Below are 16,404 nucleotides of genomic sequence, written 5' to 3'. Positions count from 1 at the left end.
GTTTAGGCGTGCATTACGTTAAGCGTTGTCGGTATTTTTCTGAACTAGATTAAATTGTTTCCGAGGCCAGTTGTAACGCAGGTGTACGGTGTAGGGTTACTAAGGTGTATAAAACGACACGTATCTCAGGACAAAGTAACTGCAACATTTATTCAAACTTATACCACTAGTACATACATTGATATGGATCTTTGAACACGTATCTGCAGCCATTCATATCAACATTGAAACAGTAAGCAAACAAATGAATAATCGCCTGACCGAATGACTAATGTAGTCAGAGTGTGCCCACCGCACAGTCGTGTATTCAAGACTGCCTTTTTAGCCCCACGCTTTGTAAACAACGTTACAGTTCACATGTACAACGTTAAACGATCCAGCGATTGTACAGAGTGCTGATCTTCAAGCAGAGGTTTGGCTCCGGCTGTTTCTTGATGCGTGTAGACTCGGGAATTCTATTTGTCCCGTTTTCTTTATGTCCGCAGACCAAAAGCCATGGAGGAAACACGAAAATAAGAAAGCTTGACTTAAAGTTCAGAGACGGTTCTTCAGAAACACATCCAAAAACAGCCGGATCCGAACCTCTGAAGAGTACAAAATGCCCAACTTTGGTACTCGTATCCTAGCCATTTAATCCACAGCATCTTGACACTTATTAAAGTGGCATTACAAAGAATAATATCCCTCTCCAAACTATGTAAAAACGTCATTCCGCTACGAGTAAATTGTTCTTAGCACAAGTAGGCGAAGCAAATAGTGGGGCTGTTTAATTTGATTGTGTGGTTTAGCGGTACAAATATTTGTGTCGCAGTAACACGAGTCTACCTGAGGTCAGACCTGTGTTGTTTGAACTACCGGCAACAAAAAACACCCTTTCAACCTACAGCAACGTATTTTCGACTCGTTTCTTCCATAGACTCCATTCATTTTATACAGTTACTTGCTATAGCTATACAGCATTAGGGTAGAAACACTTAAAATGCAGCATGATTGAAGGGTAAACTTTACATGTCTAATTTACAATTCATTTGCCATGATTCTATTGACTTATCTACATTTCTAACGCAAATATCAGACGGTTTCTATCAATATTCTCACAATACCTTCACGGAGCAAGTTCTGTAGATACACGAAGACGTAACTTTCCAACACGAATCCAACAAAAATCGACCCCAAAATAACTATAGAAGGGATGTCAGTTCAAGACACGTATCGTTGTGAATATCGGACTGGAAATGTCAACACAGTTTGCGTACTGTCAACCCAGTTCTGCTAACGGTTTCTGACGGACGGTTGTGTAGGTGTTGTCCTTTGCTCTACTCAAAATACAGTCCGTAGATCATAGCAACAGCGAACAGAGATCCGTTGGTGTACTTGACCGTTGTGAAGGAGTCTGTCTTGTCGTTCCACAGACACCTGCTCCCGAAGTGCATGCCGGGCCGCTCCTTTAAGCTCCCTATGCTGACGATGGTCACCAGTTTGTAACGTTTGATGTTCAGGTTTTTCGTCGCGTCCATGATCTTTCCCGCCAGGTCTTGCGCCTGCGTTCGGCACGTCGCGGCATCGTAGGGCTGATCCTTGAGATGTGTCTCAAGAATATCCCTAGCAGGTCCTTCGATAAGGTGGGACTGAAACTTAAAGTCAGGTTCCATCTTGTAAGTGTTCTCGTACTGTACCTTCCGATTTGAGCCGTGGAGTGCGAAGGAGTGCTCGCTCCCGCCGACTGTTGACATGACTTCGTCCATGCTTCCTGGGTCGTAGCCGCCCCGGAGGGAGGGAGTTGCGCCGTCGGGAACTTGGAGGAACTTCTTGCGGCGCCCTGGCTTCGGAGTGCCCTCGCCCCCGCTAGAGTACCCGTCGGAGTCGGCACCTGACGGCACGGCAATCCGGGTAACCCGCTTCTTGCCTCCCTTAGCAACGGACATTGTCGGGAAGCCTGTGACTTATCCGTCCGATCTCGGAGAACAAAGAAAACCGGCCGGTGGGGTCTTTATCTTCTGATCACTCTTGATCCTCTGCGGCTGCTGACAGATAACGGTGATCTGTGTTTTCAGCAAACCTGTTCTGTTAGGGACCGTAAATTCTCTCCCACCCCTCACAGTACACAACGCAACTGCTACTGTTGTTTCTACCCCGCTCTGACTTAGATCGTCCACTCCAAACAATGACACCTGTCTCCTTATATTTCTGTCGGCCTCAGTCCGAGGCAACTCCGGTGTTGCATGCGACCAATATCTTACAAAAGCACTTGGTAATTGATAGGGCATGGCCGCCATTGTACCTTTCCAAACTGTGTATTTATTGTAAGCAAGACCTTTTGGAGGGGAGTACAGTAAACTTTGCCAGTGGCAACGGGTGATTTGGGTTACACGTGGTCACCCTGGAGAAATAAACAGCCCGGGCGGATCGAATGTACCTGTCGTGAAAACATGGCTACATGACTGATGACTCAACTCTCAATATCAGGGACATACCAACAAGGACCCGGAGAGAGGGGTGCCCAAAACATTTTCACCACGAGTGAGATCTGAATTGATATCTACAATCCCAAACATTCACTAATTCATTTTTTTCATTCATTCATTCACCATTTCGTTCATTCGTTCGTTCGTTCATTCATTCATTAATTCATTCTTCATTCTTTTATTAATTTATTCAAACAATCTTCTATGTACACGTTTAATCATTCCTCATTCTGCGAATCATCACTATAAATTAAAAAAAAAAAAATGCAGAAATAGACTGATATAACTTTCACATGCCAATATTCTTCTATATATTCAGTACTGTACTGTAGAGTTCTCAGCAACACGATACATTATGTGAAGATTCTTCCTTTTGTTTAACAAAGCAACAATTCGACATAATAACAATGACTAACGTTAATCACAATATCATCAATAATAACCATACTATTAAGTTACTCGTACATACTAAAGAACAAGGAAAAATAACGACGTTTGTTTTTCCAATGACTCAAATCAGTGATAGACTATATGAAAAATCCAATATATTTTATATCTATAAGTCAACATAACATACTCATTATTGAGACAAATACTTCAACATAGTAAAACATAAACTAGACAGTCAAACGTTGGCTCCACAAAATATTACAAAACATTCCTTCGATGTTACATTCTGCAGTATGAAAATGACTAGACTTATCTCCTTGGTGTTGCGCAATCGTGATATGTACATGAACAAAAAATGTCAACGAATACGAAGAAATAAACAGAGATACTTGAACGACTGCTCCCTGCTCAACCGTAACGTGCTACATATACTTTGGTTTGATAGTAAAGTGCGTCCAAAATCAGCCATTAAAGTACACAGGAACAACCTACGTCATACTATCTACGTCATCAAAATAGTTACATCCGACCAGCTAGCGGCCGTCCGCCATTTTCTCTCCACAGTGTTCAGGGAGTTCGGTGTAAAAATATTCCATGAGTTTGCAGAGTATGGCAGTCAAACGTTATAGTTATGTCAAATGCCATCAAAAGGCACAGTGCAAGTGGAATTGTCCGATTTTAGGGGAAAATATCAGGAGCCACAGAACAGAGAGAAGATTGCAATGACACCAGGGTTTCACCCCCTGCCCTAATGGATGAGCCCAGCTCATCCCAGCTGGGCTCATCCCAGCCAATGAGTATTTTATTACGGGCAAATTACACTGGTTAAAACGTGACAAATTTTGGCCAGATTATAAAAGTAGACACATCTTGTTCTTTCTGGTAGAAAACTGGACATTTCAAAATTCTAACAGGAAGAAATCTAAAGATACGTCCAACATTACTTCGAAGATATGCACGGCATACTAGTACTCTGCTGCGCAACTCCAAATGCAAGGGTGGCCCTACCCCGCATCTGCACCCGTTAGGCTGTAATACACATGTACATACACTAGAGTACTTCTGAAAATGTGTCAAATAGATTAACACTAGTACTTTCAAAAACTATTGTATTATGGAATATATTATTATTAGAAAATTTCTCAAAACTGATTGCTCATATCTATGCAAAGAAATCATCAACAGTTTATATGGTTTCATTCTAATGACTTCTTCTTCTTCTTCGTGTCATTACTATACTTTTCTGCTCCAGTACTCCACACACTCCCTTCCTCTGGGGGTCAAAGCTTCCAAATCTTCTTTGGTGCATGGTTCGGACAGTAGGGGACAGACAAGAAGATGTTTCATAGTCTGCTCCTGTCCGCAGTCACAAGCAGTCTGTCCATCTGGGCTAAGACCCCACTTCGCCACGAGGGTCTTGCATCTTCCTGTGCCTGTTCTGAGGCGGTTGAGACATGACCAGGTTGGCCATGCTTCCTCTGCTCCTGGAGGAAGAGATTCCTTTGGGGCGATGTTAAGGCTGAAATCTCCATATGGCAGGCATGGTGACAGAACTTCACGTATCTGTCCATTCTTTCCTTATTAAGTTTTCTTTTAATTTTTTTTCTTATATAATTTGTCTGTCATTTCCTTTTCTCACTTACAATTAGCCCTTGGGCAAGAATTTGCAATAAACTTATTATTACAACAGCTATGTGCATCTAAGGCACATTCCCATCTATCCCATGACTCGACATTTTTTTTCTTAGAAAGCTTTCGTCGAGCCCTATAGCGTAGAGTCTTGGGTACTACGGTCGTTATCCACCGGCGTCATCTTGTATTGGTTCCCATGACATCTAGTGATCTTTGTCGGGTATTCTAGTTGGTCTGAGATTTCTTTCACTCTGATGGGATCCGCCAGAAGCTCTTTGAGAGCCATGGAGTTTCCGCCCTGACTGACCACGCTAGTAGCCGCCTCTGGAAACTGCTCCTCGTCGTTAGCGCTGTCAGTCCGCTGTGTACACAGGCAGTTACATTTCTCTCTGGAAGGAAATGCAGAGAGTGACATGTTTTCTCGACAAATAAAATGGAAACCTCATATTCTTCAATTATTATATAGGTCATTGATATTTCTTTTTACAAAAGCCAAAATGCAAACCCTGGAATATCTGGAAACGTTGGAAAGGTCAAATAAAAATTTATGAATCCTTTCTTGACTCACTCTGATTCAAACTATGTAACTGTAGTCCTGTAGCAGACTGCTAGGGAGACCTACCTAGTACTTATAACAGTTCATCCTGAGCCCTTAGAGCTATCTACCACCCAGAAATTATGACCATAGCTTGTCTCGAAAACACGATATCAAAACATTCTGTAGTACCTGTACCTTCTGTAGAAAAGCCGCCAGCAAACCAAAATCTACTGATTTCTTATTAAAGACATAAGCCCTTCATTGACAAACAGAAGCTCTTCATTCGCGTCATAGAAATTACTTCCATGAAGATGGAAGTATAGTTTTGGGGTACTGCATCGGGTCCGGAGGATGTAACTCAAGAATCGCGTGATGGATCAATCGATTGTGATGGAGTCAGTACCCGTCTCTAATTCCCACCATGGTCACGACCAGTGTTTCGATTTGCATTACAATGTCCAGACGTGCTTTGTTCATCAGGGGCCTGCACCTTTGACATATTGCCCACAATTCCTGTCGCCGCGTACACGCACTCGAAAGTTTGAACGACCTTATACTGGTAATCATCAATTGAGCTATTCACACCATTAAAGAACACACAAAAAAATGCTGATTTTACCAAATTTCTGAAAGTTTATGCATCTTAACCGTCTTACAACAACAAAAAACCCTGTTACCTGACAAAGTTGAGCAGGGCCTTTCTGGCCTTGGGTCGGAAGGTCCAGTACAGGTGTGGGTTAATCATGCTGCTGATGTATCTTAACCGTCTTACAAAAACAAAAAGCCCTGTTACCTGACAAAGTTGAGCAGGGCCTTTCTGGCCTTGGGTCGGAAGGTCCAGTACAGGTGTGGGTTAATCATGCTGCTGATGTATCTTAACCGTCTTACAAAAACAAAAAGCCCTGTTACCTGACAAAGTTGAGCAGAGCCTTTCTACCCTTGGGCCGGAAGGTCCAGTACAGGTGTGGGTTAATCATGCTGCTGATGATGCTGAGGCGCTTCGCCACGTAGTCAGCGTTCTCCGACGGGAGGACGCGCAACTGATTACACAGCGTCCTTACCTGTGAAAAGAATCACCATCTTCATGATGATATATATGAAGAAGACTTCTGACTGAACATATGGGACTGACTTTAGATGGATGTACCGAGTGGCTCATTCAACAAGTATATATCACATGGGCACATATCATCGTGGCATGTTAATTAGAGGAGCGAACGAGGTTCTAAGCCAAACGCTTTAATCATTACCAAAGTCACCAAATAAAGGTTCGGTATAATGCCATTTTTCTTGTTGAAACCAAACTTGTAACACTTTAATCTAAACATAAAATTCTATTTACAAGAGCCATCAGATATCAAGAAAGTTGTCAAGCAGAGAACCAGCTTTAGAAGTAAAATTAGCTTTGATCAAAATCACAGCTGGGGTGACGTCTCCATGGACACACACACAATGACGTCAATAACACGAGAAACCAGCGGTGATTCATGAAACGATCACAGCGGTATCCATCCAGTCAGTAGCAAGCTTGATAACAGCTTTCTGCGTTCTGATTGATTTGTTTTTAGGATTATAATCTCAGTCTCAAACATGAAAATTTTGACAGCTGAGCGTGTGAATAGTTCTACTTTTAGATTAAAAAGATGTAGATCCCCATACATGGATGACAAATATTAATCAACCACTAAACTGGCATGCTATCTGTCGACATTTGTCCAGTGTTGTTGGCGAGTTATTTACGTTTAAAGTTAACCACGACTAATCACCACCGAAAATGTGGATTTTTGAAAAGTGTCAAAAAGACTTAAGCTTTGTGAGCGTCATTCCACCATCGAATTACCGAAAGCAAGTTAAGGCCACAGCATCGGGGAATGTCAGAGGAGCAGAACCTGATGAGCCCATGGTTTTTGAGCCAAGCACTTTAACCATTACGCCACACCAATGTCACCAAATAAAGGTCTGGTATGATTTTTAAAGCCATTTTTCGTGTTGAAACCAAACATGTATACTTAAATCAAAACATAAAATTCTATTTACGAGAGAAATCAGATGTATATGAAGAAAGTTGTCATGCAGAGAACCATCTTTTGAAGTAAAATCAGGTTTGATCAAAATCACAGCTGGGGTGTCGTCTCTATGGACGCAGTGATGTCAACAGCACGAGAAAGCAGCGGTGGGTGGTTCATGAAACGATCACAATATTGTATCCCACTAAGTAACACGCTTCATAAAAAAGTTGTTTGCATCCTGTTATTACTTCCAAGAAGATGGACGTATAGTTTCGCCATACTGTTTTCACTCTTGTGGTATGTGGGGGAGTATCTCAAGAACCGCTGGAAGGTTTGCAATGGTGGGTAGGTGAAACCAAACATGTAATAGATCAATCGAACCATAAAAGTCTATTTACTACAGCCATCAGATGTATGTGAAGACAGTTGTCATGCGGAGAACCATCTTTAGAAGTAAAATCAGCTTTGATTGTCTCTATGGACACAGTGATGTCAATAGCTCGAGGAAAGCAGCGGCGGGTGATTCATGAAACGGTTACACTTGTATACCGCTCATTAACATGCTTAATGATAGCTGTCTGCGTTCTGATTTGATTTGTTTAAGTTTTGATTCTTGGATGAAAGCGATATCGCCTTCAGACTTGTACACTGAAACTGAATTAGCAGGAATCAACCAGAACAAACCGGAATATATTAAGAATTTGCAGAATTCGCGCCACATTCGAGTTGGAGTTCCACATGAACCTTCCATATCCCCTTCACACGAAAAGCAATGAGCCGAAATTCCGTCAGAATAACTATTTTTGTCTATTCCTGGGTATTTGTATTGCATTCTCTGAGACATTCTCACTGCATTCTGTTGGTCACATTCTGTCGTTTCGGTTCTCCATCGAATAAGATCAGAATGTTTTGAATAATGTTGGAATATCGTAGAATCTTTAAACATGATAATTTTGACAGCTGAGCGTGTGAATGTGTTGAAAGCCTATGAATAGCTCTACTTTTAGATTAAAAAGATGTATATTATAAATGGATGACATTATACCGGCAGGCGTTCACGTGTTTGGGGGCTTACGGACCCAAGAAAATAGCAGTTGACAGTCATTTTCACCAAGTTTCTACAGTTAAGTTAACAGAGGCATTAAGTGTTGTTTACAGGAAGATAGCATTATAAAACGCCAATAGAAGTCGGGTAATCCATCAAACAGATTCCTTTGTAGCGAAATGTACTATTGTTTTTGATATTGCCCATTCACAAGTTTTAACATGCAAATAGGTGGCGAACTTGGACCTGACCCTCTGAACCTCGACCGTACCTGAACCTGAATTTTCTTTATCTGTACCCACCCCTGGTACTGTTAAGGTATTCAAGTTCGCGGGGATTTAATTTCACGGTAGCAGGAAAAGGGTCTTTTCGCGGTAGTTTCCTACTTCCATGAAAAAAATGTGGTGGTTTTAAGTTCGCGGTGAAGAGGCCACCGCGAAAACCGCGAACATTAATATTAAACCACCTCTAAAGTTTCTGCATTTACAGTAACCACACAGCTGAATCGTGTACGACACATGCACAACTACACCAGGACTGATGTCCTTCGTCTTGTTCGTAAGACGATCGTACGGCGGTTGTGACAGGGCCCTTACCAAGATCGGCGCTGTGCAGATGACGAACACAATGGAGACCATGATGACGAGCAGGGTAAACTCGGAGTACTTCTCCTGCCTCTGCCGCCCTCGCTTTTCCACCTCCCCCTCCCCCTGGGGCACCCGCTCCACCCTCCCGTTCATGCGCCGTACCTCCACCATGACGAAAACGTTCATCACCAGCAGGATGCCGATCAACACAAAGCCTGAAAGTCAGAACGCAAACATTTGTTTGTTTGAACCTTTGTCTATTCATGAAAGCTCAAATCGGCCCGCAGGCCGCTTTTCATTAATTGTGGTCATGAGGTAATCTCCAAGCAGATTCTACGGTAGCATAAGATAGTATCAAAAGCTGGCAGAGGAGTGAAGCTGGCTTAGGAGTGTGTTTCGCTACATGGCAAATGGACACCTCTTGGCTGACTACAATCCTTGGCCATTTTGGTACTATCTTATGCCATTGTAGGATCTGCTTGGAGATTAGTTATGAAGGAAGAGGGAAGGGTCAGACAAAATATGTAACAGACTGAGGTACTATTTACATCATATAAAGGCCTACGTGTACTTTAGGAAGCTATATCATCATTGGCGTTTCATCAATTACAAGGGAGTCTTGAAAATGATAGATCTCAATATCTGTTTACAGTTGCCATAGATACTCCGCAAATATAAACATAAAGTTGAAATACATTCTATCTACATGTACCTCGGATAAAGATAGGCAGACGATCTCTACCGTTGGAGAGACAGCGTACATATCATCAGAACATCAAGTATATGGTGGTCTATTCAAAGGGCTACGCCTTTGAAGAAGTTGCTTAGGGACGAAGTAATTACGTTATTCAGGAATAGACGGTTCCTTCGTCTGCGATAAACCCTGATGAGGGGGGATACAAGCTTAGTCACATTCGCATAGCATGTTTCTCACTGTAGCGCCACCTAGCATTAGGAAGTAGAACTAGTCATTGTTGACCTGAGAAATGTGGCAGAGCTAGGAACTTTAGTTGCGCCTCAAAGAACATTATTTTCAACCATTTTTCTGCGTTTGCTACCGAGCGAAGATTTCTTTAGTTCTTTACGCACCCTGTACAATAGACCAGTAGATGTAGAAGCGGCCAGAAGCGGTGGAGTCTGCCCAATCGAAGGTACAGACCACATCGAAGATTGGGACCACGGAAACGACGTCCACTAGCGGCAACACCGCAAACACAGCCTGTGGAACACGTACAAACAAAAAAGTAATCAAGTTAACTTTAGGGTATTCTTAGTCTTAGTCTAAAACAATACTGGATCTATAGAACTATGTATGACTTTCATGACAATAACTATCTTTACATAAATTAATACTTAACGTTTGGCACCGCATATGATACAACACTACGTTTGGAACCGTAATTTCAGCAGCGACACCTAGCTGCAGTGCGGAATAGAAACAGCCAGTATTGCGGTGAGGAAGGTGACAAGCGGTCATATGTGATTGTACATATGTATTGGCTGTAAATTAAGAACCATGTTGTCCATTCATAGAATGAATTTCAAACAATCTACAGAATCTAGACACATACAGTCTAAATTTCCGTCCATCCTCCTTTTACCTTGTTATTTGATTCTACCGAAAACGTACCTTTTTTTTTAAAACATTGACTCAAGTGTGTTATGATTTTAGATATCATCCATTTCATACAGACACATCTTTTGGTATCAAATAACCAAATACAGAACATTTGGATTTGAGGACTTCTCCAGTTGTCATGCATTCTTCCACGCAGATCGCCGCATCCTCAATATACATTCGGCCGGTCAACGTATGTTGTGGACACGGGGGTTTCTGCGTGGGAGAATGAAAAGCATAATTTATCCTGATAACACAATATGGTTGGTCACGTTTGACTGAACGCTACATGTAATCAAGGGCGTTCATTGATGTATTAAAGTTTAGGAGAGTAGACACTTGCTGCGAACACACATTACATTCATGCTATTAACCAGGTATACTTTGGAGTTTCAATGGGAATCTCATTTTATGTCATACCTGTGACGCGATAACGTTCGATACGGGTGTTCCGGACCGGGCCATAACTTCCGTATCTCACAGGTTCGAATGGCGTATCACACGGACTCCATTCGAATAAATCGAACTGTTTCGAGCGGGCCGAGTGCGGCGCCATCGAAAGTTCGAATACCTTATTCGGATGTTGGAACATTACTGTTGCAACACTTTTTGTTCGAGGGCACCAAATTTCTGGCGCATTTTGCATCAAAACAGGGGTTTTTCTCAGTTGGGTATGGCATTGTCCGTAGGGCGATCCGACCCGCGGTCGGGCTGGTACCTCGGATGATACGGAATACACCGTGTTGTATTCTATATTTACCAGGTACCCGAAAACTGGCGCAAAAGAGCGCCAATCGGTGCCGAGTTGTCGCTTGAAGCTGACAATGTTTTGCAAGTCACAAACAATTTGCAATTAAAAAACAAATATCGGAAATGGGCGCATTTCGGGCCGGGGTCTATATACGTCGCACGTTTAGTGTGACCGCAAAGGAAAATTAGGACAGATTTGCAACGTTGGTGCCATTTCCTTGGCACTGTTCAAAGAGATGCCGACTTTACGGTACGGTTCCTTAGTCTAAAAGCACTCACCGAGAAGACAGTAATAGCGACCAAAGAACAGACGGCTCTCCCGGGCCTGGCCCCGGTCACATAGCGGTACGGTAACATCAGAGCGGTGAAGCGGTCAGCGGCAATCAGCACCACCGCAAACTGCGAGCTGCGCCGGGAGAAAGAAAAAAAATAGTTCTCATGAGGAATCACCGGCCTTCGTAACCCCAGCCGGGTCGCCGTTTGTTCCTGCCGTTTCTTGTTATGATGAAAATATGGCATCTACTGATACATAACTACAGTATAAATAACTACTCTACTTAACACAAGGATGCATAGCATCCGGATGAAATGAGTAAGGGCGCGGTCAAATAGGTCGTGCGATCGTCATGTTTCTGATGTTACGTTCTGCTGTCTTGTAGTACGAACGTTTTTTTCCTGATCATTACCTTCAATTTGTGCCTTTTTATGACTCAGTTTTATGGATGACGTCCATGGATGACGTTCATTACTTTTCGTTCATTACTTTACCAAAAAAATCATCTCCGCCGAGGCTCCACGCAAGTCTGGAACTCGATCGACTCACATTGACGCAAAATGCCAGCATGTTGCGGCTGTTGTAAAACTCGTTATGTGCTACCGCAAAACGTGCTATTTTTGTCAAACTGTCTTTGTTCTCATCGCAGTAATATATCGTCCACAGTCTTTGGAGCCTTATAGTGTTCTTTTTTTGCTCAATATATCAAACAATGATGAGGAGTAAGTTGTCATAAAAGATTTTTAGAAACAGTGTTATTAGTATTGTATATGTTTCATTATGTGACAAAGAGCGTATCTAATTGACTGGTGGACCAACTACTGTGATCTTCCTGTCGTCTGTTAGGACTTAATGACGTCATTAGAAAAGCGTACTGCGCACTAACCTTGTCAGAAGAAAGATGTGCATGAAGGCGTTGTATGCGCATGCGTGCCAGCCACCTGTCCAGCACATACCCCGGAAGTAGGCTGCCGTAACCAGCGGAAATGAGAAGGCTGATGGGAAGAGAAAATAATAAAAACACTCCGGATAAGTTTTTTTTTCTATTGAACACCTGTAAAAAATATTTATCTGCAAAATCCGTGAGGTACATTTTTCAACATTACCAAAAACGCAATACTCTTCCGTCAAAAATCACAACGAAAACAATTCCTAATATTTGATTCACTTGACTACAAACATGTTATATATGAATAATATAGAAGAACTTTATTGCACGACAATTGTACATGGTACAATGTATGGCAACAACTATTACACACATTACAAAATGGATGTATAGAATAAAACTTAACATCCTAATTCTTGCAATAAGGGCTAATACAAGTCTTTGATATAGTGTCACAATCAAGTTGGGCTTAACCCCCTCGAATATATAATAATATACATGTGATAGCATCAACACGTGACAAATTTTATTTGTTGCTTGAGCAGTGTGAGGGTGACATTTCCAAACCAGGCCCGGCCGGGCAGCTTTGGGGAGCAAAAAGAATGATGTAAAAGCCAAAAATAAATACAAAACATTAAAAAAAAAGAATATTCAGGTGTATACCGGCTTGTACATATCTTTCTATACGCGCTTAATTTGGCATCAGGACAGTTCGGCACATGGACACTTCGGCCCGGACATTTCGGCCCCAAGTCCAGGACACTTCGGCCCCAGGCCGAGGACACTTCGGCCCAGGCTCAGAGGACACTTCGGCCCCGCTAGTTCTTATGTTGTGGGCAAATTAATCGAAGTCGGGATCTTCATGCCCCGGAAACGCAAAAAAGCGTAATCACTAATGGCGATTTTCTCGAGTGGACGGGAGAACACTATATATAATATACTGTACAAGTAAAATCATACGTCATAAAATTATACGTATATTTACTCAACTCGGGCTACGTGTTAGATAACTATCGTGGACTGGACTCAGGGCCGAAGTGTCCTTGGCTTGGGGCCGAAGTGTCCTCGGCTTGGGGCCGAAATGTCCTGAATGCCAGGGGACCGAAGTGTCCATGTGCCGAAGTGTCCGACATTCGCTTAATTTTTCCTTTTCGCAAATAACCTTATTGGAAAATGTGACCTTAAAATTTAAGTCTAGCTTCTGCTAGCACGTTATCGGACCCAGGTGCGTATAAAGAGCTGAGAGTAATTATTGGGATACCCAACGTTGCACGCAACAAGGAAAATCTCATCCTTCCTTTTACTTGATTGTCGTCTGAACTCAACTGTTGTATCTGTCGTATGTAATAGCCTTTATTGCACATCCATGCCCTATCGGGCTAAGTACAGGCACATAGATACAAAGGGTAATAATAAAGTACACATGGTTTCTTAGACTAATCTAAAACATTGATTCTAAAACTATTGTAATACATTTGTTCGGTTTCTTCTCGTTTTTTTAGTCATGTTGAATATTTAGCTTGAGATGTGTTTGTATAATGTCGTTTGATCAAAACTCATCTGAAAAATGAATTTTTCAACACTAGACAAAGATTCAAAGCGAGGGAACTTTCCTAGAATATAGCTAAAAAGAATGCTGTTATCGTTACTACATATATATACTATATACAATCTAATAAAAGGTGGGATGCATCTTCGACCTTGTTCAGGTTACAAAACTGACATATTCTTTGCTCCAGAGGTGTGCGGTTGTGCCTCCCTGAGTAAACACGATTCAATATCAGAAAGAATTTCTTGAACTGCTTGTCTGGGATAAAATGGACAGACTAAATTGACGGGAGATTTCTGAGGCAAGTGGTCAGTAGAGGCAGGGAGTTGGTCATGAACAGAGGAGGTGGCGATAGACAGAGTGAGAGGAGAGAGAACCTTAGTTGTGGCCAGCCAAGCAACATGTAATCTTACTGACTTCCTTTCCTCGGGGAGTCTCCCGTGCACAGTGTGCGGAAAAGCCCCGTCTCATTATCTGTGTTCTTTAATGCAAATAATGTAATTTGGATAGAATAGAGGACGAATGTAATTTTGTAGTAGAGTGTAAATTGTATACCGTAGAGAGAGATGAACTGTATAGGATTATACAAAACCAATTTCCTTATTTCATACACCTATGTTCTGTATAAAAATTCATATTCCTAATGCAACTAGACAAACCATCGATCATAAAACATGTCTAGACGTCTGCTCTTTTATCTCCTCTATAACAGAAAAAGCGAGGAGAAGTTGAATTTATCCAGCAATAGTCTCATTTTGTATCTGTTAACTGTATATTTTTAACATGTCTTGTTGTGACCTGTGCTTGGCCCGGTGTGGCAGAATGTGCAAAAATTAAAAGTCTTCGTTCATTTATCCCCGATGTTCTAATCTTCCAGCGGCACCCAAAAAGAACCTAGATTTATCCCTCGGTTACAGGAAGTCCCTAGTCAAAGGCACAACAACAGGGACACTCGGGATTCCAAGAACGTCCTTGGGATTCGTTCCCGGAACCATTAGATTTTAAGTCAATAATCTAAAGGCAACCTTGCCAGCTGTCAACGTTATACAAAAACAGAGAATCCTGCCTACTATGTAGGCAGATGTAGTATACATCAGTCTAAGAGTTTAACGCCTTTTTTATGATAAGGTCATACAAAATGCAGCAAGAAAAACACGTGAAACACTGAGATTGAGCCGCATGTATAATCTGTTATGAGATTCTTTCCGTACTAGAATTCGGACGGATGACAATACGTTTGTTACAAACGTTGTCTGCTATATAGTCTTGAGAAGCGTGTTTGAATAAGGCTTGGCTATAATAATGCAAAATTACCTCAGAAGACAAGTCAAGGGACTGACAAAATCTTTGTTAACAGGTGGCATGGCCACTACAGACAGGTCTCTTGTAATTTGAGTCAGTGAGAAAAAATCATCTAAGGCACCACAAAAAGTGGTCACAGGCGGTCCGGCTGTGTAGACATGTTTGGGTTAGCCTCCGTTAACGTTGCATGGTCCGAACGTGGCTGGTTTTTAGTTAGCTAGCTAATCTAATCCACGACAAACTCCCTTCCTCGGCAAACTTCTTTTCCCGGCATAAGAGAAACTAGAAATAGAAAGAGAACCTAGCCAACGTTGAAAATCGCCCCCCCCCCCCCAAAAAAAAAAGAAACAGCTCCGTTTGCAACGGAGGCTAACAGTGCGTAAAGCAGACTAACTTACCCCCGGCACTGAAGTCATGTACGGCCAGGCCCAGCACGAGCACCGCGGGCACGCTCATCTCCAGCCGAAGCTTCCTGACCACGGAGACGATAACGCACAGGTTCGACACGGATGTAAACACGGCGATAAACGCACCTGACCACCCTCCTCTGTAGTCCACATCATGACCATCCTCCTTACCCGTACAGTTCAAAATATCGTCCAAACCGTTGCCATGCATTTTCGCTCTACGTCTATATATAGATAGCTACAGATTCAAAACACTTGTATGAGCAAAGCGCTTAAGCCATTAAGAAAACACACTTCGTAAGCCCTTTGCGCTATTTAAAAGCACGGTGGTTCGTTACTAACGGAGCAGAAGCGTGAATGTTCTTGTAAGACGCTCCGCTTAAAAGGCGTCGTCTCCGCGATGAATAATCGGCGCGTCATCATGATACCATGGCAACGGATCCCATGGATCCGGTAACTATGGATACCGCCGCCAATAGTATCATAGCTTCATGTCCGTCATTGATTTGCAAATGATGTTTTGGTTGTTGTTGTCTTTTTCATCGTGAACAATCCGTGAATGGATACTTGGCTAAAACCGCGTATGTTTAGAAGGGTGTATGTGGAAAATATTGTCTGATGTGTAAAAGTTCGGCACGATCTGAAACCTCTAAAGCAGAACTTTTCTTTTGGGGTATGAAATGCTTCTTGTACTGTTTTTTCACGACATAGACCGTTGAAGGTTTCATGCTGGCGTCGGCTGGCCGAGTGTCTAGGCTAGCGGACACGAGATCGCGAGGTCATGGGTTCGACTCCTGGCGTTCCTTGCAAGATGTTTGGTACTTAGGCCACACCAATTTTATTTATTGCTTCTTGTCCATTTTTTTATTAAAAAAAAAGTTCCGAAAAATGTGATACAGGTATTGCCTGTAAATATTGCCATTCAGAGCCACATACACAAGATTTCAGT

The 16,404-nt window shown here is 42.3% G+C and overlaps 2 protein-coding genes across 4 annotated transcripts; both read right to left on the bottom strand.

Moving 5' to 3' along the window:
* Nucleotides 1-125: 125 nt before the first annotated feature.
* LOC118412474 (tctex1 domain-containing protein 1-like) lies at nt 126-2,302 on the bottom strand. The gene has a single exon (XM_035815355.1). The coding sequence runs from the start codon at nt 1,923-1,925 to the stop codon at nt 1,317-1,319; it is 609 nt and encodes a 202-aa protein (XP_035671248.1). The 5' UTR covers nt 1,926-2,302; the 3' UTR covers nt 126-1,316.
* A 3,376-nt stretch (nt 2,303-5,678) lies between these two features.
* On the bottom strand, nt 5,679-15,805 carry LOC118410777 (prostaglandin E2 receptor EP4 subtype-like). Of its 3 annotated transcripts, none has more exons than XM_035812578.1 (6): nt 15,582-15,805; nt 12,195-12,303; nt 11,314-11,440; nt 9,756-9,885; nt 8,676-8,881; nt 5,679-6,086 (listed from the first exon to the last, which is right to left on the bottom strand). In XM_035812578.1, the coding sequence occupies exons 1-6, from the start codon at nt 15,664-15,666 to the stop codon at nt 5,931-5,933; spliced, it is 813 nt and encodes a 270-aa protein (XP_035668471.1). In that variant the 5' UTR covers nt 15,667-15,805; the 3' UTR covers nt 5,679-5,930. The 3 variants fall into 3 exon arrangements, with proteins under 3 accessions (XP_035668471.1, XP_035668469.1, XP_035668470.1); XM_035812576.1 differs by having other exon boundaries at nt 5,681-6,086; nt 15,447-15,802; XM_035812577.1 differs by having other exon boundaries at nt 5,941-6,105; nt 15,447-15,802.
* Nucleotides 15,806-16,404: the final 599 nt, after the last annotated feature.

Source organism: Branchiostoma floridae, chromosome 3, assembly GCF_000003815.2.
Source record: "Branchiostoma floridae strain S238N-H82 chromosome 3, Bfl_VNyyK, whole genome shotgun sequence".
NCBI lineage: Eukaryota > Metazoa > Chordata > Leptocardii > Amphioxiformes > Branchiostomatidae > Branchiostoma > Branchiostoma floridae.
This window is presented reverse-complemented; position numbering and strand designations above follow the sequence as displayed.

Coding starts and splice junctions, on each gene's coding strand:
- LOC118410777 (XM_035812576.1), bottom strand. CDS start 15,666: ATGCATGGCAACGGTTTGGACGATATTTTGAACTGTACGGGTAAGGAG. Junction 11,441..12,194: donor CACATCTTTCTTCTGACAAG/GTTAGTGCGCAG, acceptor CTCCCGGCGCAG/CTCGCAGTTTGCGGTGGTGC. Junction 9,886..11,313: donor TCGCTATTACTGTCTTCTCG/GTGAGTGCTTTT, acceptor CGTGTTCCACAG/GCTGTGTTTGCGGTGTTGCC.
- LOC118412474 (XM_035815355.1), bottom strand. CDS start 1,925: ATGTCCGTTGCTAAGGGAGGCAAGAAGCGGGTTACCCGGATTGCCGTG.